Below are 23414 nucleotides of genomic sequence, written 5' to 3' on the forward strand. Positions count from 1 at the left end.
TGGTCCATCTTCGCTTCAAAAAAAAAAAAAATCCTCTTCAAAAACTGTGTACCCGCAGTACTTCCCTGGCCTGAGTCTCTGTGGGGGCGCTGTATCCTACCACTGACACCAAGTGTGGCAGGATGATGTCACTGGCAATGGTGTTCAGACCAGGAAAGGGAGACTGAGACACAGAAGGTACAGTAAAGCGCTAACGCGCACATTTAATTATACACAAACAAAAATAACATGGACAAAAACTCTAAACAAAGCACATTTAACAAAATGACAGGCACAAGGGCCAAAACAAAAGGACTATACAAAACACTCACAGACATAAATAACGGCACAGCACCGAACACGAAAAACACTACCACATACCTAACACCAACATTACTTCTAACACACTAACTCCTTTCTCACCCGTGATCACCCTATTCATACACCTGTGGCTGGAGCCTTAATTAATCATTTTATCATTTATTCAAATCACGGCTCCAGCCACATTCCCACGTTTTTTTTACAGGAAGGATTTTAACTGCCTCCCTGTCACCACTATTCCACACACACACACAAACTTACATCCCCGTGCTCACATACCAATATACATTAACTCCCCCATGATACATAACCCAAACTATACAAAATAAACCAAAAATACACCCAGGGGCAGGGGTACCCCGTCACAGCTTTACAATGCTTACCTATGATTTAATTGTGCTTTATTACATTTTGCATTGCTTTTACTATGGGAAACTTTTATAAGGGATCTTGGGAATTACTTGTCTGGTTTACCTGGAACTATGTTGTTGTGAACATACTGTGGTTGGTACATTGTGATCTACATTTCCATGATAATGATGGTTCCAATTTTGTATTTACAGCTGTGGCTTGGGATATGTTCTTCTTTCTAAAACTGTTTTAGAAAAACAAATGGTTACTCTTCTGTGACAATTCTGATATGGAAATGGTCTTCATTCATAAAGAATACTACAATAAGATTTAATAAGATTTATGCACCAGTCCATTTGTAGAAAAATATTGTTATTGCAAACACAAACTGGTTCATTTTTTTTTTTAATGGTCAAACTAGCACCCTATAGAAATATGACAATAATCAGATTGTATCTCCCGAGTTAAAAAAAAAAAAAAAACACCTGCACATGCTCATATACAGGTTTTTAAAATTTTATGTCAAATATTACAGTTCCTTCAGATCGTTGCTACCTCTTTAATTAAATTCTACAGGCAGAAACACAGTTATAATGTCAGCAGGCCACTAATTCTACTATGAAAAAAAAATACTAATACAAAAACCTCTTTGAGAGATGTCAGCAGTCGATATATGCTGCGTATTCCTGTTAAAAAGTGGGCCGATGAAGCTGTTCTCCATGATGAATGGTGCCCATAATAAGCAAAGAGCAACTTAATTTGGACATGAAATATCAGAGTTATCTTAAATAACGTAAATTATGTTAGTCTTCACAAATAACTGCTTTTTAAAATGTAAAATTAAAAGCACCCTTGTGGACTCTCTCAGAATCATGTCTAACCTCCATCTTGGACACCAGAGTGTAACCATTACCTTCCCCCTGCAACACTCCCCTAGTGGATGTAAGAAATACAAGAAATCTCACATGGACCAAAGATGGTATTTCTGATATCCATTGAATTAGCGTGTTGCTGGGGGGCAGGTTACTGGTTACACTCTGGAAATGAAATGTAAAAACGGGTCTAAGAGCTCTATTAAGGCCACAGGGTTGCTTTAAACCATTGAGTTTTAAGAAGTCACCAGGTTGTGTAGAGCCACACATATAGTTGTATTGCTCTGTGGTGTTTTTCTATAGTAGCATTGCAAAGTGGCCTACAGACTTTGTTTAACCCTTGTGTGTTGAACAGGTGCACAATGACAGATTGCTGGTATTCACAAACTGAGAACTTACAGTACTGTTTATTCAAGTCCAGCAAACTATAATGAAGATTAGTCTTCCACATCAGTACTGGGTACGATATGAATAACAATACTCGCACTAAACAGTATGCATGTTGGTATATTGTATTTCAGAGAAATGATTTATGTTTGTGTGACAGCAAACTCTGGCAGAAAGGATTGTTCCAACTGTCTTAGTAAACTTCACAAATAGAAAAACTTAAAGTATGTTTTCAGAATCAACAATTAACAATAGTTTAATATTTTAATAAGGAACAGCGTTTGCCCACCAGTGCAGAACAAGCAATTCAGAATCAAAGTAGGCATTCTTAATCTACATTAGTCACACCCAAAGTAAAGCAAAGCCTCAATGATAATGTTTCAGATACTTGCTGTTTCATTATACCCTTTCATTAACAGTTGGCCAGATTTCACACCCTAATTGTAAGATACTGTATATACAGGAGTTAGGAACCCCACACTTACGTACTGACAGGTTAACCAAAGACACAACTTAAACAAAGCCAGAAACAGGGCTCCTGTCAATGTTAAATATCATGAAGATGATTATTAATATTCCTCATGTTAAATGTGTAGACCTTTTATGGATACAGTACACATGCATTCAATCATGTTTCAGAGTTACAGACATTTAAAATGTATGAACAACCTCAATTCCCAATGTATTATTAACTTTGGGGTTCTACTGGAACAAATATGCGTGTGTTTTTAGATCGAAATACAGCAATATGGAAATAAAATTGTCAGTCTGATGCTGTGTTGCAATTTAATTGACCAAAGATGTACTAAAAAATAACTTTGTGCTCTTATAATCTATGGGCTAATTGCATACTATCCTAATTTATGTTCTTTTTTAAACCTCTAATTTTTTATTTTTTAAATACTTGACAAATGTATAGACAAAACTTAAAATAGCACAATAGCACCAATAAAACAATTCAAGTATATAAAGCAGTTTGAAAGCATACTGTATTTTAAACATTAATATAAATATGTTTTTGTTAGTACCAGAAATATACTAGCAGCACCAAAGTGAAATAAACAAAAAAATATATATGTACAAACAGTTATGCTACATGTAACGGATCTGGTCTAATATAGGAATTTGGGGTTTATTGCAAGGACAGTTTGTGGTATTAATGGAATATTGGTTGCAGGGCAACTTTGTTTCATGAATAGAACTTTCTGATACTTGTTTACTTCTGATTGCAAATAATCTACTGTGCAACCACCAGGGATCTTTGTAAATCGAGCTCTAAGTACCGACCCCTGGTCTCCAGGTTCAGTGACTATGCCTTGCACTTCGAATTAATGCACGGATATCACGATCCTGGAGTATGTGCTCCCGCCCACTGTTGCCCTTTGCTGATGATGTCTTTCCCTCGGAGTTCCATGCCGACATCACCTTAGACACCGTTGCTCATGAAACATCAGCAAGTTGAGCTGTCTTGGTCACTGAAGCTCCTGCCAAACGCGCCCCAACAATCACCCCTCTTTCAAAGTCACTGAGGTCTCCTCTTGCAGCCATGCTAGCCATAATTATAGGCAACCAGGCCTGTCCAGCATTTTTTTGTCCACTACCTGTACAGTACTATACAACCTTGGGTAGCTTATGGTCTGATCAGCTACTTATAAATTAGTTATAAATAGTACTGTGTTCAACAATGAGTTAAGGCAGAGTGTTTATGGCTTGTTGCTTAGACATCACAGGTATGATTGTCTCTGTGTGATTTTTGTTTTCTGAGTTGACTAGCTGCCAACATTTACTATATTATTGAAGTCCAAAAAACTAATTTACCACAATGGTTTACGGACCATAGGTTTATACTCATACAGTACTGTGGCAAAGTGCCCCGCCCCTGTGTGCATTTGTGTGTTCTGTGTTGTATGTTGCGTGCGTGTGTTAATGTTGGTGTATAGATTGGTACACGGGATATAAACGGGTCTGTGTTTCACGTGTATTTAGAAAGTCTAGATTTGTATTTAGGCACGAGGAGAGCACAAATCACTTCACGTGCTGGTTAAATGTAATGTGTGGCACGGGGTTGCACGTAATGAATTCACGTGCTGGGATTCAAGTGAATAATTAATTGGTAATTGAATCCCAGCACAACAGTATAAATAGGCACATTTTTAGTCACTCGTGGTTGGGTGTTCGGAAGAGGAGAACGGGTGAGAGAGAGAGGAATAAGTAGTAGTGAAAGATCGTAAAGATAAGTGTTTGTTCTCACCGTGTTTGTTTGTCTCCGTGCACCGTTTGTTTAGTGTTAGCCCGTTTTGTATGTCTGTTTATTTTGGCGCAAGTGCCGTGTCCTGTTTTGTGCTGTTTACAACCCTTTTATTTGTTAATAAACGCTGAGTGCAGCCATTGCACTCAGCTCATCATCACCACCGTCTCTGTCTGTGTGTTTGAATTCCTTTCTGGTCTGACGCAACCCACTCTGGCCGTCTTTGTGACAAGTACATATAAATATACAGAGATAGATAGAGATATGTATGACTATTTATCATATTTAAAAACCTTCTAATAAATTAAAAGCAATTCTGGTTATCGCAAATCAATCAATAGAATTGTATACATATTCATTTCGCAGATTTCCAATGTCAGTGAAACAAGAAATAACAATTAAACTCCTAATAAAATCATGGCTATATGAACAGCTGATCTTTCCATTAGAAAACCTAATGCATGTATCGTGAAAAAATAACCTTCAATTTGTTGCTGTGTTGTCATCCCTGAGTTTTCATCAATTGCTGTTGTGTGCATTTAGAGGTCCTCCAACGTTTTGGTAGCAAATGAAAATATGTGGAATTTGAATAAAAAAATATATTTAAAAAAAAGGAAAAATCTTCAGTTCAAAGTACTGCTTGTTCATTAAGTCATCTTTTACTTTGGCTGTTTATGAAAATGTTCATGGCTCAGGTTCACAATTGTATTATGACCCTGTTGCCCTTGGTTACTGGATTGCAGGAACTCCATCTCCAAGTTGCTGGGCAACAGAAGATCCAACAGGAACTGGTGACATGCACTACAATCTCTAATCTGACTCCATATTTGCAATTTCGGGTAAACTCGGCCTTAAACAGGAATGGAACTTTTACACCCATTAGTAAGTTTTAAGTTTAAGAACCTTTGAAATGTCCTCTCTGGCACTGGAATACATGAGGTAGGAACTGTCTGCAGTATTGAACTTTTCCCAGTCTGTGCAGCCGAATGTTGGAAGCCTGTGTACTGGGACAAATCCCTCATATCCTTGCCACCTGTAGAGAACAGTGAGTGGGAAGCTTAATTATTTAGATAATACAGTAGATAATAAAAAATATAAAACAAAACCTCTTAAAAGAGCATTGAAAAACTACTCAAAAGTTTTATGTTCCAAATATTGTTTACACTTTTTCAACAGGCTCACTGTGGGGTTTTTCCCCCGCTGTCATGGCAACACAACAAAAACAGGTAAGTGGGTTCTATTTTAATCGGAACATATGCAGACTGCCAGTAAAAACAATGGGTCAGTGCCTGCATGACGTGCAGTAAACCACAGCCATTATCCTTTCAATCATTGTTTAGCAAAAGTGCATTATTTACATCAAATCAGTATTCAACCAACATCAGAATTCTTTTTGTGTTTAATAATGAAAGATTTAGTGCGTCAGTTCTCCTGCCCACCAGCAAGTGATTTTCAGTGACATGACGGAAGCGATAGAAGAAAGTGGTTTATCCGTTTTAAGTAAACAGCGCTAATAATATGCTGGAGTCATACATAGAGAAATCAGATCAATCTGACAGCTTTTGCAAAAATGCTCTGGTCTGGATCGGATTACCGGAACATGTACCCATTGGTGATGAACAGTCATTTCAGATTGAAAAGGAACCAGGAAATTTGACCTCTTTTAAATATATGTAGAAACTTTGCAACTTGTACATTTTTTTTTTATCTGAATAGACAGTGGTCCTAAGATTTCTCTCATTCATAATTGGAAATGTAAGACTAAACTCACGGCATTGATCTGGTTAATATGTTAACGTGAAGTACAGTCGGTATGGTGCTTTTTATATCGATTTAGATACTGTAATGCTGTCATACAGTTTGTGTGTGATAAAGGATAGTACTCACCTGTATATAACACTATTCAAAGAGTAGGATTTGCCATCATAGGAGTTTGCTACAACCAGGAACTTGTCTTCTCCTAAGGTGAAGAACTCCCAATCAACCGCGCTAGTGATAATACAAAAAAAAAAATTATTCTCTCTCTGACGTAAATAATCAATTGAAACATATTTAGCCGAGGTTAACCAGGACAATAGTAAACTAGCAATCATTTTAAGTTTTTGTGGGCCCTTTTCACAAAAAATACTTCCTTGAAAACATAGAATATACTTCTAGCACTCTCTTAAAAGGGTTTGTGAATAATATGGCCTACAAAAAAAAAAAAAACAGTCCTTAGTTTTGTGAATAGCGCCCATTGCAATTACTTAAAGATATATCAACAATTTTCTACCGCAGGAATTACATCCCACAATGTATATCTCTGTGTCACTCGCCAGTCCCACAGTATTAAGTGGAGTTTTAACTGACAAGGGTATGACCAAAGGTGATGAAGATGGAGGGGTGCTCAATAGTGCTGTACCTTCAGAGACTGCAGAGAACTAAAGAAAATTAATTAAAAATAGAATGTTCACCCAAACAATGGGGAGTGGTCATTTATTTTAAGCAGTATATCTTTCCCAGTCTTGCAAAAAAACACTAAGACAGTTGATATTTCTTGATTGAACTTATTTATAAGTTAATACATCGTGGATAGGGTGTCTCTTGTGGTATAAAATACATTAATTTGTGAACCATACACAGGATGTATTTACCTACTATAAATCACACAAACTAAACTCAGGAAATATTATTAAATATTTAAAAAAAAAAATGCTTTAACTGTCGGTACACAGGATAAATTGTACTGTAATTTTGGCAAATCTGTTGCAGTAAATGGTTGATTACTGCATACATGATTTATAACATCAAACAGTCTATCCTTTATTTTACAAAGATCAAAAGATGTTTTTCTTTTAGTTTTTTCCTGTATAATTTAATTAACCTCTTTACAGACTGAAGCAAGAAATCTATGTCCTTGCTGTGGAGTTTGTGGAAGGCTTTGATCCTGATTTAGTCATTGCAAGCAGTACTCTGGAATTGTCAGGGTTTTTTTTTCCTTATTATGACAGTTTAATTGCCTGGGGAATGGCTAAATTACTCCTAACCATCAGTTCATTCACTCATTGTTATTTGTATCTGAAGAAGATGAAGGCTCCAGTGTGTTATTTGTATCTAAAGAAGATGAAGGCTCCAGTGAAAAGAATTGCTAGGGGTATGTCCACAGCAAAAAATCACACCAATGTGTTTGCAAATTCTGCTCTACGAATAACATGCATAGGTGTTTTTGATGCTTTGGGGAAAAGTTTTGTTATAATAATCTGCAATTATATCAATCTGTATCGTCAATCCCACTATTACGAAGGTGTATACAATCTAACAAGTTGTTCACAAATTATGAGAATCAATTTCATACAAATAAACTTCTAAACATCAAAATAAACATCCCTACAATCAAGGAAATCGTTATGGATGTAACCCTGGTTCCCAGAAAGAGAAGACGACCACCAACCAATACTTTTGGGATATGCCTGCCACAGGTCAGGTATTTCCTGAGCATTTTTTGTCAGAGCTGCCGATAGGCCCTTCCAGGGAGTGACGTCTTCGGTCCCACCTCCCGAGGGAACAAACAATCACTCCACGGAGCTTACGTCCTCTTTTGCATCGAACCCACGGAAGTGACCGATGTGACCTCACAAGGTTTGGTGGTCATCTTCTCTTTCAGGGAACCAGGGTTACATCCATAACCTAACGTATTGGCGGGAATGCGTACAAAAGCGTCCAGGGCCGCTCGTGGGCGTTGATGCCTAGTGGACCGCCACAGCGGTGGAGAGAGAACCATAGGGGGCAGTGAGTCATCTCTGCCGTGGCAAAGAGATCGACCCTGGCCTTCCTGAAACGTTCCCATATGTGCTGTACCACCTGAGGGTGGAGTCGCCATTGTGACGGGTAGGGACCCTCCCTTGAGAGGAGGTTCGCCACCCAATTCGCCACTCCGGGAAGATGAACAGCCATGAGGGATAACAGGTTCCATTGTGCCCAGGTTAACAATTTGAAGGCTATGTGATGCAACCCCGGGGACCAAAGTCCTCCCTGGCATACACCACTACCGACATGTTGTCCGTCCGGACAAGGACATGTCTCCCTTGGAGCACCAGAAGAAAATGCTGGAGAGCAAGGTGAACCGCTCGCAGCTCCAGTGCATTTATATGCAGGGATGTCCAATGGCCTGTCCAGGACCCGCAGACTCCTCTGCCTGCCCAGACAGCACCCCAACCTAAGTTGGATGCGTCTGTCGTCACCATCTGGCAAGCGGGGATGCCCGTTTAAGCACGCTCAGCGCGAGGCCGGGTGGTTCAGTGGACCGTACTTCTTCTAAGAAGTCCAGGAACACTGGAAAGGGCTGGGGGCAGGGGATAGGAGGCTGAATGTTAAAAACCGACCTGTGCTGTTCGGGTGCTGCCTTCCAAGGTACCTGCAGAAATTTGGAGGCCCGCTCCATAAGCGCTGGGATCGAGTTTGGGATAGGGGAAGACTCAGCGTCAGAAGCTATCTCTGAGCTTGGGCCCGTCTCAAAGGTCAGCTCCTGGACCTGTTCCTCCTCCTCCTCCTCCTCCTCCTCCTCCTCCTCCTCATGGAGGGAGCCACTTTCCCATGAGACTGCGATCAAAATCGCATCTTGGTCCTCATCAGCCATGCTGACATCTGGTTCTGGAACATCCAGGGTGACCACCGGTGCAGGCGGGGTCAGCTCCGGGGACAGTGTTACCGGCTGAGCCGGGGCCGGAGCAGGGGCTTGAGCCTGCTGCTTGGCCAAATACTCAAGGACTTGGGCCATCTGGTTTTTCAAGTCTGTAATGTCCTGTCTCGAGTGCTTGGCCGGCTTAGCACTCTGTGTATGAGACTGAGAGCGGGTGCAAGACCTTGGCACCTGAGCCTGAGTGCAAGGAATGCTTTGCGAGGGGTGAGGGAACAGATTGAGGAGGGGGGATGGAGGGGCTCCCAACACCACGGACGACTCAGCCATGCTAGCAGGGGACGTTGCGCCCGTAAACTTATCAAGCCTCCTGCGTAGCACCCATGGCTGGAATCCTGCACAAGTAGAGCAGAATGTCTCATCTCCAAGGGCAGAGGAGGCGTGCTTCATGCCCAGGCACTGGACACAGAGGAGGTGCTTGTCCGAGGCTGTGATGCACCGAAGGCACTGAAGCACCGAGTGCGCATGCACTGAGGGCACCAGGGGCACCAAAGCACCAAGGGCACCAAGGCAAGGAGAGTCTAAGCACCGAGGGCACCAAAGCACAGAGGCACCGAGGCACTGAGGTGTAAGCACCAAGGTACTGGGCAGGTGTTTAGCCGGGGTGGAGCACAGGCTGAAGAGCTGCGGTACAGAAGAGAGAATGTACTGCTTTTTTTTTTTTTTAGCTGCAATAGCAGGAGAAAAACCAGCAGGTGTTGCAGAGTTAGAAAGCAGACTACAATCGCAAAGAGAGAAAAATATTTATAGCTCAGTCTACAGATGCTGGGTTTCTGATTCTGGGGAAGTGGCAAGTCGACATTCAGCAATATAATATAGCAGGGGAACTACCTGATCATGAGGAGCAAAAGAGGAAGTGAGCTCCGTGGAGTGACTGTTTGTTCTCTCTGGAGGCGGGACCGAGGACGTTACTCCCTGGAGGAGCCTATCGGCAGCTCTGACATAAAATGCTCAGTAAATACTGACCTGTGGCAGGCATATCCCAAAAGTATTGATTGGTGGTCATCTTCGAATTGAAAGGGAACTATACAAACATTAAGCTTGCACACGTGCAAAAATATAACTAGGGCTTCTGTTTTTCAGGTTTTATTAATTGTATTTTTCGGTGCTTATTTTTAGCAATTTTCGAGTTTTATGTAAATTGTTTTTTTCGGAGCTTTCGTTTTTGATATACTGTATGAAATTAGTGTTTTCGGTTACTTTCCAAAATGCTTGAGTGTTTTTTTTTTTGTATGTGTGTGTAAAAATATGTATAGTAACTTGACAGTACTTGCACACTTAAGTTGTATCTTCTTTCCTTTGCTGTCTTCCACAACGAAATCCCTATGGTTACGAACACATTCTTCTGGGGTTTTTGTGTGCAGGCATTTTTGTACATTTCGCAACAATTCTGTTTTAAATCCTCTGTATCTTAACTGTAATACAGTTAAATCCCACTAACAAGCCTCCATCCTGATAGTAATCTCATTTTAAATAGTCTCCAATAGAAATGTAGGAATGTGCTGTCACTCAGTAGTTGGGGCGGGTTTAAAGTATTCAGGACTAATCAATGATAGATGCAAGTCAGGAAAGCGGGACATTGTCCAGCAGCACAGGGAAATGTATTTATTATTATTTTTGTAGTAGGTTTTATTTTTTTAAATGTGAAAAGGGTTAAGTCAATGTGAATAGATTAACCATTTCCACAGTTTTTACTGTGTTTTCTGGTGTTTATTGGCTATCCACCGATTTCATTTTTTTGTATCAGGGGTGTTTTATCGGGTTTTAATCGGTTAAAACCGAAAATCAGAAGTCCTGCAACTAAGTAGTTTCTTGTTAGTTTTATACCGCTACAAGCGTTTTTATATCTCTCAGAAAATGAGCCTTCACACTTAAAATAGTACACAATGTTCAATTTTGACATAACATTTCAGAAGTTGATGTAAATTGCAGCTTTTATATATATGTGTGTGTATGCTGTGTGGTCCAGTGGTTAAAGAAAAGGGCTTGTAACCAGGAGGTCCCCAGTTCAAATCCCACCTCAGCCCCTGACTCATTGTGTGACCCTGAGCAAGTCACTTAACATCCTTGTGCTCCGTCTTTCAGTGAGATGTAATTGTAAGTGACTCTGCAGCTGATGCTTAGTTCACACACCCTAGTCTCTATAAGTCGCCTTGGATAAAGGTGTCTGCTAAATAAACAAATAATAATAATATTATAATAATAATACTACAGAAATCTCAAGACTCTTGCCTAAGTTCTAGTTTTTAAGTAAATATCTAGCTTTCCATGTCTGATTAACTAACTGGAAACCCTGATTTACCTGTATGTTGAGATGTCCTGAAATCTGACGAATATCTGTGCCGTGATGTTGAGCTCATAGATGGTTGAGTTAATGGCGTAGGAACTCTGTCCAGTTTTGTCGTATTTCTGACTGTTAGCCACGGCAAGGAAGACTCTGCCTCCAAACTGGAACACCTCCCAGTCTGTAGCACCGAATGTCTGAGAGATCAGGGAAAAGAGCATCAACAGAGGTAGAGTGGCACAGCACAGGGCTTGGGCTCTATTACCAAATACAATCTAATTTTTTTATTTTTTTTTTAAATTCAGTCGTCGCCAATTTTTTTACCCCGGTTTTTTCTCCCCAATTTAGCATGCCCAATTATTATCTGTATCCTCGGCTCACCGCTCGCAACCCCCCCGCCGACTCAGGAAACGTGCTCCTGCCAAGTCATCATTTTTCGCACTGCAGATCCACAGCAATGCCACCAGACCTATAGTACCGGAGGACAACACAGATCTGGCGGCTTCACTGCAGAACCACAGGCGCCCTATCGGCCACAGGGGTCGCTGATGCGCAGTGAGCCGTGGATTCCCCTGCCGACCTAAGCCCTCCCTACACGGGCAGCGCTCAGCCAATTGTGCGCCGCCCCCTAGGAACTCCCAGTCACGGTCGGCTGTGACATAGCCTGGATTCGAACCTGCGATCTCCAGGCTATAGGGCACATCCTGCACTCCGCGCAGAGCGCCTTTATGGATGCACCACTCGGGAGCCCCGTCTGTCAGCTATTGGACTGACGCTTCTCAGCAAGACTTATTAAACCCCAAGCACCTCATGTGGCGCCTGAATGTCCAAGGTCTTTACACCAAAAAGCAATCCAAGAGATTGAGACAAACACCCCAATATTCAGTAGAACATTATTTTAATGAACAGATTTGTAAATACAATGGACAACAGAATACATGCAAATGCAAACAGCCTGCTGGGCTTAGTGACACTGTAGTGACACTGTGCAATTGTGGAGACCCCTTCATATATAAGCCTTGGTGGTAGCTGTAGCAAATGAGAGGAGGTGAAGAGATGTTGATGCTAGCATGAGTGCTGTTGGAGGACTGGAATACAGTGAATTAATACCCTAGGTCTAAGGGGAGTGATGTAGAGCAGGGTTTAATCAAAGCTGATTTTTGTTACTAACTATGTAATGTTAATAGTTTTATTTATTAAAAAAGGATGTTCTAAAAAAAATTGGACCATTGTCTCTTGTCTTATGTAAAGCCTGGGATACTCACCCACTCTCATAACCCTTTCAAATCTTTGCAATGTCTAAATTTACAGCCAACTAACTAACAGCTAACTGTCTTTTACAGTATATTACAGTCAGTCACATAACACATGGTGCTTCAATAAGCTCCAATAAGCTTCCTATACGTCTAAGCAAAGTTTTTTTCCCCCCTAACAGAATCAAATACAGTGGTTGTATAATATATAGTATATTACATACGAACATTAGACGTGAACTGTAAGAGGCTGTTCGACCCATCAAGGACTGTATGTAATTGTTTTTTTTTTCTTTTTTTTTTTTAATGTTGCCTGTTGCAACTTCACCTGAAATATAAACAGACTGATGTCATGTTTGTGGCAATAATATGGACAGGAGCTTATTTTTTCTGATAAGCTGGCATTTTTTTTTTTTTTATTCCATAAAAAGGATACCAGCAATTTGTACAAAACTAGATCGGAACAAGTTAGAGAGACTACTTTACATTAACTTTAATGTGAGCTATTTGATTAGCTAAGAGTGTCTGAAAGAAAGAAATGCAAACTGAGAGCTATACCAAGCACTTCTTTCAAAACTGCACATGTGAGACCCAGTCAGCAAAGTGAAGTGCACAACAGTTAAGGTCTTTGGAATTATTTCATTAGATGAAACCACTTTAATAAATGTTAAGTAGAAACGTGCATAAACATAGACACTAATGTTGATTTGTGACCCCTAGTGAATGAAAGTTAGTTAACATTATTGAAGCTCTATCGTAAATAAAATCACAGCTTAGATTAGAAAAAAATAGCCTTGCAACATAATTTTATGCTCGTTTTATAACTAAACTTTTTTTTTTTGTTTCACAAAAATAGTGTGAATCACACACACTTGAAAAGATTTGATAAATAGGAGCCAAAACATTATATGACATGTTAGATGAGCATTCTAGCTCTTTGATTATCTAAGAGCTGGTAGAAGAAATAAAAAATATATTTTGTTCAGCTGTGCATGTGTAGGAGTTCCAAATAAAACCACAGGTGGAGGTGACATCACTTCCAGCATTAACCAATCATTGAGATAAACCTCTAACCAAAACAACTTTGAACCTCCTTGTTTAAAAAAACAAAATTAAAAAAAATTATCTGACTTTGCTTTTTTTAAATTCAAATATCACTGCCAATATGGAATTCCCCATCCAGTCCCTTAGAGGGGGTTTGTGGCTAAGAGGGTTTTGTTTATATGTACACACTATGAGTGATTGAGCATGTATTATGAATTATTGCTTTTGGAGACACATCCTTCTACTTTTAAATCCTCCAGTTTCTGCTAGACATTGGCTGCCAAGGCTGAGGTTTCATTTATGTAGAAGTTGGCATTGATATTTATAGATTCTGATTTACTGTACAGTTAATTTTTCAGCAGCAGTTGCTGCATGTTTTCCATTGACTTGCTTGGCTTGATTGAACAGTGATTTTAAATCACTGATCAATCCAATTGTTTAACATTGCTGAGCTTGCAATGTCTTTGTCTGGGAGAATAATGTTGTACAGTGTATTCTGCACCCATCAGTAGTTTCTAGCATTGTTATAATTACTTCAAAGTTGTCTCAAAACATTACGGCACATTTTGGGAGCTTGGTTTCAGTTCCATGGAATCATACAGCATGCCTAGAAGAACCTTATTTCCCAAGAAGATGAGAAAGTTAAGCTGTTTGCTTCTTTATAAAACAGACAGGACGCACTGGACTAATATCCAATGAAGACCATACAGTAGAGCTAATGAAATAGTCCAGCAAGTCTTTTTATCCCCTGTGAAGGAGGTGGTCGTATGTGTGTCACACGTCACATATTTTTCCATGTATCCGGGGAACCGCTTATCCAATTGTCAGGAAATTTGGTATTAGCATTATTTAGCATAGTTTATTTAGAATATAATATTCTGGGGGATATAATGGGTGTCTGTGCCATGGTCATCAACTTTTTCATCACATTGATAGCTCTAATTCTGAATTGACAGTGGTTACATACTTCTTTGTAATGTATTGCTATTCACTACATAGTGACTTCAAAACGAAAAGACACGTTTGCCATAACATGTGCTTCTTTAAAAACTGCATGCCCTTTGCAAATAGAAATGTACAACAGGTAAGATTTATATAACTATTTAATTTACTAGAACCTCTTTAATAAGTGTGAAGAGTAAGCAAAGGTATTAGTTAGCCCAGTGACATCTCAGTGCTGTAATACATTACCATAATATTGCATTACTAATATTGTGTGTTCAAAAAAGAAGTACTTATCTACAAGAATCTTTTAATTTTCTGTGAAGATTGGCGTGATGATTTGTTGATGTGATTTCTCTGATTTATGGCCTGGGTGTGCAGTTTATTACATGATTTCTCCCTGTTCCAACTAAGTATTAGACAGAGGGAGGGTACAAAAAGCTAGACTTTGCTTTAGCTGCAAAACGTTAGTTAAAAATGGTTACTGAAAATCCTGGTTTAGATTCGAAACTCTGCGAGTCAGGTGATTAGCAGGAGAATCTTCCATCACCAAAAGTTATGTGCAGTTTTGTGGCGATGCTCATTCAGGTTCCATCTGCCCTCTTTCATCTAAATGACATTAACTTTCTCCTTATATTTCCTCCATCAGCCTCTCCAGCTGAAGCACTCTTAGAACTCATGTCTCTCTTCTCAGCAGTTGGCATCCATCAGTCCAGTTCACTCTCTTGAGTTCCTAGGAATAACTTTGGATACTATTCGATTTGAAGCCCAACTGCCTCCCGATAAATTGGAACACATTCACTCTCTCATTCAGATCTCTCTCCTACAGCACTGGAACGGCCTTTCTCTGTTTTACGATAACTTCAGTGCTGCTGCTATGACTTCAGCAGCCTGCAGCCTATCCTTGAGGCTCATTATGGCAGAAAAATCTATCTTAATCTTTTTTGATAATAAATCTACTGTTCATATTATTAATAAAGGCTGTTCCTCTTCCTCTATAATTATGCAACTTCTTCGCCGGCTAGTCTGGATTTCAGTTATTAATAATTTATTTTGAAAGTCCTACAACTTCCAGGTATCTCTAATAACACTGGTCTTTCTAGTTTACAGATCGCGCAATTCAGACGTCTGGCTCTCTCAGCTCAACCTTGTCCTCTACCAATTCCTCCATTCAGCAAACTGGTTTTCAACTAAAATTTACATTTGCAATCTTCAGCTCATTCTAAAGCCGTTCTTCCTCCCCAGTCGCATTCTCCCATTCATTCTGTATAGGTGCAGCAACATCAGCAGCCAATCTTAAAATCAGCCAGTCCTTCCACAGCGGTGGAAGCGTACATTTGCTCTTCTCTCCTCGATATTATTCCACTAAACAAAGTACTGCTAGCATGCTCGGGGTGGGGGCCATCTCTCTACCAGGACCACAAAAGCTGGGTTTTTCCTCTCTACCGAGCGGTTAGATTAGTTAATATAAATATATATAATAGATGGGCTTCAGTGAGTTACAGGAAAATAATTCCATCTAGGGTTTTAGTAATTTATAAACTGTCACAGAAACCTGAGATGGAATTGTTTTCCTGTAACTCACTGAAGAGGCCCGTCTATTATTTTTTATAATACATGGATACCCTTGTGATGCTAATATTAAAGAAGACGAGGTTCAGCAGTACAGTTGGGGTTTTTTAAAAGTAGTGTTTCAGTGCTGTACAGACATTTTATGTCGTTATCTGTTTGTGCTTCAGCTTTATTTGGATAATTGCCTTTACCTTGTTTTAATTTCCTGTTCTCTCAGATACGAATGTACCAGCTTTACATCATTTCTTTTTTTTTTTAACACATTTTGTTGATCATTAATGAACATTTCTGTACTGTAGGTGTTGTGGAGTGATTTAAAACGAGACATTTTGTGTTTGAATTGTAAGTGATGGTCTCAAGGAGTCGAATGGGTCAAAGTTCAAGTATGTTTTCCTCTCGAGGAATTATCACTTTTTGATGTCACTACTGTGGTATGCCTTTTTTTCGAATGGCTCAGGATGCAAATACAGACGTCATTCATTATATATATATATATATATATATATATATATATATATATATATATATATATAAAAATAAATTGTAATTAATCAAATATTGTAATTAATCACTTTGCATTGGTGGCGCAGTTGCAGGGAGCCAGGGGGTCGTCCTTTGGGGGCAAGTGAAGCTCACTTCCTGACCCTTAGAGAAAGGCTATATCGCCTCGCCCTCCAAAAGGAAGGTTCCCCGCTGGCCAGAGGGGACCCCCCCAGTCAAATAACTTAACTATTCATTTGCACCTGTGCTAGTCTCCCCCTTCAGCGAGCAAAGCTTGCTCCCAACTTCCGGGCTAGTCATTTGACTCAACTTATCGAAGGTGGCTCTTATAGCAGGGGTATGGGGTGACCCCTGGCCCTCTTTATGTGTTTATTTCTTATTCTCTTTTCCAGTTGTTTTGTTCTCCCTGCGTAGATCACAAGGCTCTCCATGTGGCCTCGGAGCATCAACAGAGGAGAGACCTCTGTTGACTAGACGACTCAGTAAGCCAGGGAGACCTTGGTTTGTCCTCCTATCCTTCCTTAGTTTCCCCTTGGAGGAAGTTTTTTGCTTCCCGGCCTTGGGGGTCGATCGGTTTCGGCCTCACCTCGGCGAGGGTGGTTCTCCGAGTAGTCAAGGGGAAACCCCTATTCTGTTACTAAGTCAAAAGCACTTTGTCTTTATTCTAGTAGTCCGTTTACGCAGGCCTACTAGAAACCATACTCTTGTGTTCTAAAACACTTTTACAACCCTGGAGAACTTTAAGTATGAGTTAAGTCTTGTGAATTTACTAGTAATTGTTTGACAACAAAACTTTGTCAAGTCTTGTATTAAAGGATCCCAATGGAATTGATGAATCATCAGTGCCCACAAGCAATAACTTGTATTTAGAAGACAGTTTTGTTACATCTTAGTTTTCACTATATGTATTGCTTCGAGTACTGGGTGCAATGGTGAACCTTTGATATGATACTGCAATATGGTCCATACCTACACTATTCCTGATGAGAGTTAATAGAAACATTATTCAGTTTGAATAAGCATTAAATTAACAAGCTTAAAAAAATAGACAGTAAAAAACAAGATCAGAGACTTGCATTAAATCGACATGCCCCTGCTGTCTTGTCTATCAGACATGTGTAATATTGATTGCCTTGGAGCCATGACAGTGTAAATCTGTATGAGTTTCTGCTTGTAACATCAAGACACGACACTGCTCACAATGCATGAAAAAAAAAAGATCAAAAGTGATTTAACCTGTCATAAAGATTCCCTTTTCAGAAAAGCCTTGTGGCCCCAAATAGATGTCCAAAAATGTCTGGATTAATTTTAGAGAAAGGCAACGGTGTCTCTTTTCTTCATTTAAAAATCTAATTACATCTCTATGCAAGAAGAAAAACAGTCTATGGCAGACAAAAACTCAAGATTAATTGATAGTTCCACAACAGTACTGGTCTAATAACCTTACTAATGATAAGCTGCAGGAGTCACTAGGAATCAAAAGGGGTGGGGGGGGGTGGGGGGTGGGGGGGCTATCCTGGCTAGAAATGTAGTACATCTTAGAGAGTAAGTAGCAGGGCTCCAAAACATATAACACTATACATCCCCACGTGTTGCTACAACTGTTTAAATAAGGTACCTGTCATTTTTCTTTTCATTGTTAACATCCTGACAACTTTTCACAATTATAACTTTAAAGTCTGTTTCAAAGTGCTTTTAAAAATGGCCGCTCTAGTGCACTGGGGTTTGAGATCTGTCCTCTATATCACTGCAGGATGAGCGATTATTAAAAAAAAAAAAAAAAAAAAAAAGAGATATATGAAGAGATGGTAATACATGTACTTTACAATACAATTGTTGTTTAAATCATTAATATAGGATCCGGACAGCTCCCAGCCAGTATGAAACACAGACAGATCTGTGTATGACAGATGTTTGATTCTCATCCCCTTTGCAGACCTAATCATTTGTTCTGTTTCTGGAATATTCTTAAAAGTCCTAATGATGGTATTTTTCCAGCTGTAACAATCCCTCGAAAAAAAAGATCAGAGGGAGTTACAGAAAAATATGTTAAAAATACTTTTTAATGTACTGTAAATCCAGAAATATTTGCGGCCAAAATATTTGGCCAGTCACACCCAGAAGACCAATTTCATGCCAGAAATCAAGTAGACAAATTCTTTAGAGCTCATGCTAGAATTTGTTGTTTGTCTTGCAAAGTGACAAAACTGTTATTGTCTCAACAATCAGGTTCTGTGTTGAGTGGTCAGTATCTTCCATGTTAGTGTTTTATGGTTATGTATTAAGTTTTTCTTCCTTTAAATCGAAATTGTGATTTCCTTAATTAAAAGGCAATTTAAGTTAAATAATTGTTTTCTGCATTGAGTTTAGGAGATTAAAGAAACTTCACACCTCTAACAATACATTCTCAGTTCGAACAGCCTCTGGAAATCATTAACTACTTGTATTTACTGAAACCTGTTGATTAAACAAGAGAGAGACATGATTTGGATTCGGAGGATTGGCAGCTACTAAAAGTGTAAATATATTTAACTCACCATAATTGACTGGAAAAGTCGGAACACTCCACCAAGCCAGATATAAATCCTGGAGTAAACCTGAGTGGAGGAGCCATTGAAGGTGTTTGCAACAACCAGAAATGAGTAGGACCCAACACTGAAAAACTCCCAGTCATACGCTCCAGAGGTAGGGATGGTCTGGTTGGCTTCGAAGAGCTGTGTCCCAGGGTTCCATTTGTAAACAACACTGTCAATGTTATGCTTGCCCCCTAGAAAGTCAAATAAATGTTAGACACTGAGTGGGGCATGGGTTACACAGATCTTCTGCATCATCATGACCTGTTCCCTGGTTTGCTGTATCCCATGTGGTTTCATTACAAATGGAAAGAAACACCTCCACAGAATGTAGCCTAATTGAGCTGGAATTACCCATTTATGTATGGATTCAGTCTTTTTTGGGGCTTTTGGCTTTGGCTGTCTTCAAAGGGAATTGGCCACTTATTTTGCCTAAACGTACCTTCTGGATGTGTTATGGTACACACACATACAGCAACCAGAATTTAAGTAGCATGGCTAGTGGTTACAACCTCCCTCCAGTGATGGCAGAATAAGCAACCATCTCTGTTGATAGGATCAAATCTGGTTTAATGGTATTGTTATTTTGCGGCTGTTTCATCTATGTTCATCAGTTTAAAAAGAAAACTAAAAAATCTGAAAGGTTGCCTGAAATTGTTAACTATTGCTTCATCTTGAGGAATCATCATGATAAAAAACTTCCTCAGAATGTACCTTTGACACACCAATACATCTTTAAAGGTAGAACATGTACTTTGATTACCCATGTAAGTTCATTCTAATATTAACAAAACAGTATTTTGTACATTTACAGTATTATCCTTTGATGGCGTACTGCTCGATTTATTATTCCAAACCACTGTTCTGGATTTCAAATACATTTGGTCTCATGTCTGAAATCCCTTTTATCCTTTTGCAAGCATACATGTCCTCCAGCTTCTAGTCAGACCTCTTCCCCCATGCACCCCCACTTAAACCCTGCATTCTGCTCCCAGTTCCCATGCTATCTTTACAGGAAGCTCTGTCTGGACAGGTTTGGGTCTTGCTGAGGTAGAGCCAAGCATTGCAGGAGCAGAGCCACTCTTTCTCAAGCTGTTAGATCATGTGACGAGAACTATGTTCTTTGATTAATGGAAAGATGCTTTTTATCTTCGGTTGAGTTAGAACACTATACACCTGACTGGTGCTGGGTTGTGAGAATCTGTAATCAAAGTGTAAAAGAACTGGAACAGACGGAAGAAAATGTTAACTTCAAAATTAACTTGTTAGCTTAAAATCAATGTCCAGCAACTTAGGCCAGTAAAACATAACATTAAAAATGCAATTTGAAGCTAATTACTCCAAGCATAGGACCAATATTCTCTAACTTTTTTAAAAGGTGAAAAACACTGTAAAACAAATATGTTTTATTTTAAACTTTTTTTTCTAGCTTTTGCTGTCTTAAAAATGTTTTTTGGGGTATTTCCGAAAAGTATCAATCTGAAGTTTGGATGTCCTGAGTTCTGATCCACCTTAAAACACCATTAGCCTAAATATTTCAAGTGACTGATACTTTGTAATGTTGTCCAAATACATTTTCCCCTAATTATGCATGTTTTTGGACAAATGTCCTTTAAAAAAAACTTGAGTGGTCTTTTGCTAATTATCTGAATAATCTAAGCAATACACAACAGATGAATTGGCACCATTGAAAATGGTTTCATGCAGCTGTAGTATTGAGACACAAAACTACTGAAAACAGAATTGCATAAGTGTGGTCAGTGTAGGGTGAAGTTCAACGTGCTAGTCAGGCCTGGATCGTGTCTATTTGTTTTTTAATAATTGCGGTCAAAGAGTATTTTATAATTGTAGAAATCAGTACCTTGCCTGTGATTGGCGACTGCAAGGAAGGTCTCCCCCTCTATCTGGAAAGATTCCCAGTCTCTGGCACTGTGGGTCTCGATGGTCTGGTATGAAGAGAACTTCAATCTTCTCCGGCTCCATTTGTAAATAACAGAGTACTCCTGGTTTCTTTCATTCTTTTCAAAGTTAGCAACCGCTAGGAAAATCTAAAAAATGCAAAAATAGGATCAGTATTGCAGGAGAACTTGGGCAGATTGTCCAGTTATATATCCTGGGCAGGACAATTCAGTATGGTAAGCAGAGGGTGGCATTAACAGGAGTGATTATATGCCTTTTCTTGCTCTGTCAGTAATGTGTGCTGAAACATCCAGCACATGTAAAGTCTTCATCCAAAACATGCACACTTTCTTTTTTGTTTATTTTAAGGTTTTGGATGCACGCTCTTCTTTTTTGTTTGTTTTCAGGTTTTGGATGCACACTTTGTTTTTATTCAGTAGTCATTTATGCAGGCCTGGCTGGCACCTGCCTCACGAAATAATTATTAAAGTGCGCATTAGCACTTCCTGCCGGTAACAGCTTGGACGTGACACCAAAAACATTCATTTACAATCTCTGCACTCCCTGGGCGTTGTAGCAGCATTACATCCCTTAATCTTTGAAAGATTTACAAATATCATAACTTTGTAGAAACGGGTGGGATTTCATATATGTAATTCCATACAAGTTAACAAAAATGACTGTTTTTCTTTTGAATTTAGTGAAATATTAAGCAAATAATTTATTCCACATGCATTCACATAAACAAACTTATTCTAATCCTTATTTCTCTGAACTGTAAAGTTTTACCTGAAACTAGGAGGGAGAAGCTTATGTGATTGTCATTCCTCCACTACTTCAGCTGCTAATATCTCTTAAATATTATCTCTTGAAATGCCAACTTTTCAAATATTTTCGGTTCTTCCAGTTCTTAAGGTAAAATGTCACAGCCACATTGTTTTAACCTCTGGCCATATCATTATATAGACCACATGCTTTGAGATACTTACCAGTTGGTACACAAAATCTTTCAGTCAAATTTCTTACCAGTTTTGTCCAATATAAACAAACAAAAAATATCTGGCACATTGTTTTAACCACTGGTCATATCAATGACACCGATATTTTTAACATATCCATTTTACTTCATGCTTGCAAACTATCAGAGATACTATTTCCCTTACATTTATGCTTTGCTTTGCATTGCGTGCCTATCCTATAAGGCAGGCAGGCTGGGCCCATCCCAGTGGATTAATATGGATGTGATAGGCTGAGTATTTCTCACTCACACTGGGCCTATCCCAGTGGATTAATATGGATGAGATAGGTTGAGTATTTTTTAGTGTAAACACTCCCATTACCTTGGTCTACTCTGTCAAACCCCACAAAACCTAAGTAAGGTTTGCCTCAATATCTTTTTTAGTACCTGCAGACAGTGTTTTTACTACACCAAACATTCTTACGCATCGCCATTGTGTTTCCATTGTAGCCAACATCTTACCTTGTCATCGATGGTAAAATATTTCCAGGCTTGTGCTTGGTAGGTTGTTATGTTCTGGTAAGGTTCAAACTTCCCATTGGTCCATTTATAGATCCCTGAGCCTGGGACAGGCCTCTTATTGGCTGTAGCCGCAAACAGCCCTACAGATGGAATTTCAAAAATCTCAATATCGAGAGTTTCTGAATTTGTATAAAAGTCCTGGTAATCCTCCACATAGTCCAGTCTCTGCTTTGCTGAAAGAACAGAACACAACCTTTAGTAAAGTTGGGGTGTCTATTCCAGTGAGTTTTTCAGTAGAAATTAGTATGTTTGGAAAGAAATTGCTACTGTATTGTGACAAAGGTCACCAAAATGGACAAGATTTCAAATGTCCACGGTATAATTTAAGACTACCATTCCATAGCAGTTTGAGCCATTTTAATTTAGTCACACATAAGCTTAACTAGACAATGCATACACCTTTTGTACAGGACATCCTGAAATGGCTCAAACTGCTATGCAATAGACTTTAATTATTCACTGCAAACAGGGTGTGTCAAGTGTACAAGGAGATGAAAAAAAAAGTTATGCTAGCCAGAGCTTCAAGTAAACTATAGCCATACTATGACAGAATTTCTGGTCATTCATTTCAAGTTCTTGGATGTTATAAAATAGTTAGTTATGTGTTGCTTCCACAATGAGTCTGACTTCAACGGAATCAGTTATTTGACTCGGTGACAAGCTCCTGTCACTTTGGATGTTTTATTACGTACATTTAGCCTAACTGTGTAGTTTTAATGCAGGGTAACGCGAAGAAAGTTAACGCAAGAGTCTGATTGTCTTATAATAGTTTAAACATGCATATGAGATACTATTACAGTAATCCGTCGTGTATCCGCCCATCACATATCTGCCCTAACCGTATACCGCCATGACCAAGCTCTTTAGCAATGCAAAATGGCTACAGGAAAGTGAAAGCAAGTTGTGCTTATAATTGAAAAAATAAATAACACATTTTGTAAACCTATGCATTTTGCTGCTGTGTAAATTACCC

At 39.2% G+C, this 23414-nt stretch overlaps 1 protein-coding gene across 1 annotated transcript in view; it reads right to left on the reverse strand.

Moving 5' to 3' along the window:
• Nucleotides 1–246: 246 nt before the first annotated feature.
• The window catches only part of LOC117426724 (thrombospondin-type laminin G domain and EAR repeat-containing protein-like), a 49879-nt gene continuing 26711 nt past the window's right edge, over nucleotides 247–23414 (reverse strand). Inside the window, exons 7-12 of the mRNA XM_059033496.1 lie at nucleotides 22382–22614; nucleotides 20864–21050; nucleotides 18967–19196; nucleotides 11136–11314; nucleotides 6046–6147; nucleotides 247–5191 (exon numbers count right to left, since the gene is read on the reverse strand). Of these exons, the coding sequence (XP_058889479.1) occupies nucleotides 5038–5191; nucleotides 6046–6147; nucleotides 11136–11314; nucleotides 18967–19196; nucleotides 20864–21050; nucleotides 22382–22614 (1085 nt within the window). The 3' untranslated portion in view covers nucleotides 247–5037. The remainder of the gene's footprint in view (nucleotides 5192–6045; nucleotides 6148–11135; nucleotides 11315–18966; nucleotides 19197–20863; nucleotides 21051–22381; nucleotides 22615–23414) is intronic.

This window comes from Acipenser ruthenus, chromosome 11, assembly GCF_902713425.1.
Source record: "Acipenser ruthenus chromosome 11, fAciRut3.2 maternal haplotype, whole genome shotgun sequence".
NCBI classification, from domain to species: Eukaryota; Metazoa; Chordata; class Actinopteri; order Acipenseriformes; family Acipenseridae; genus Acipenser; species Acipenser ruthenus.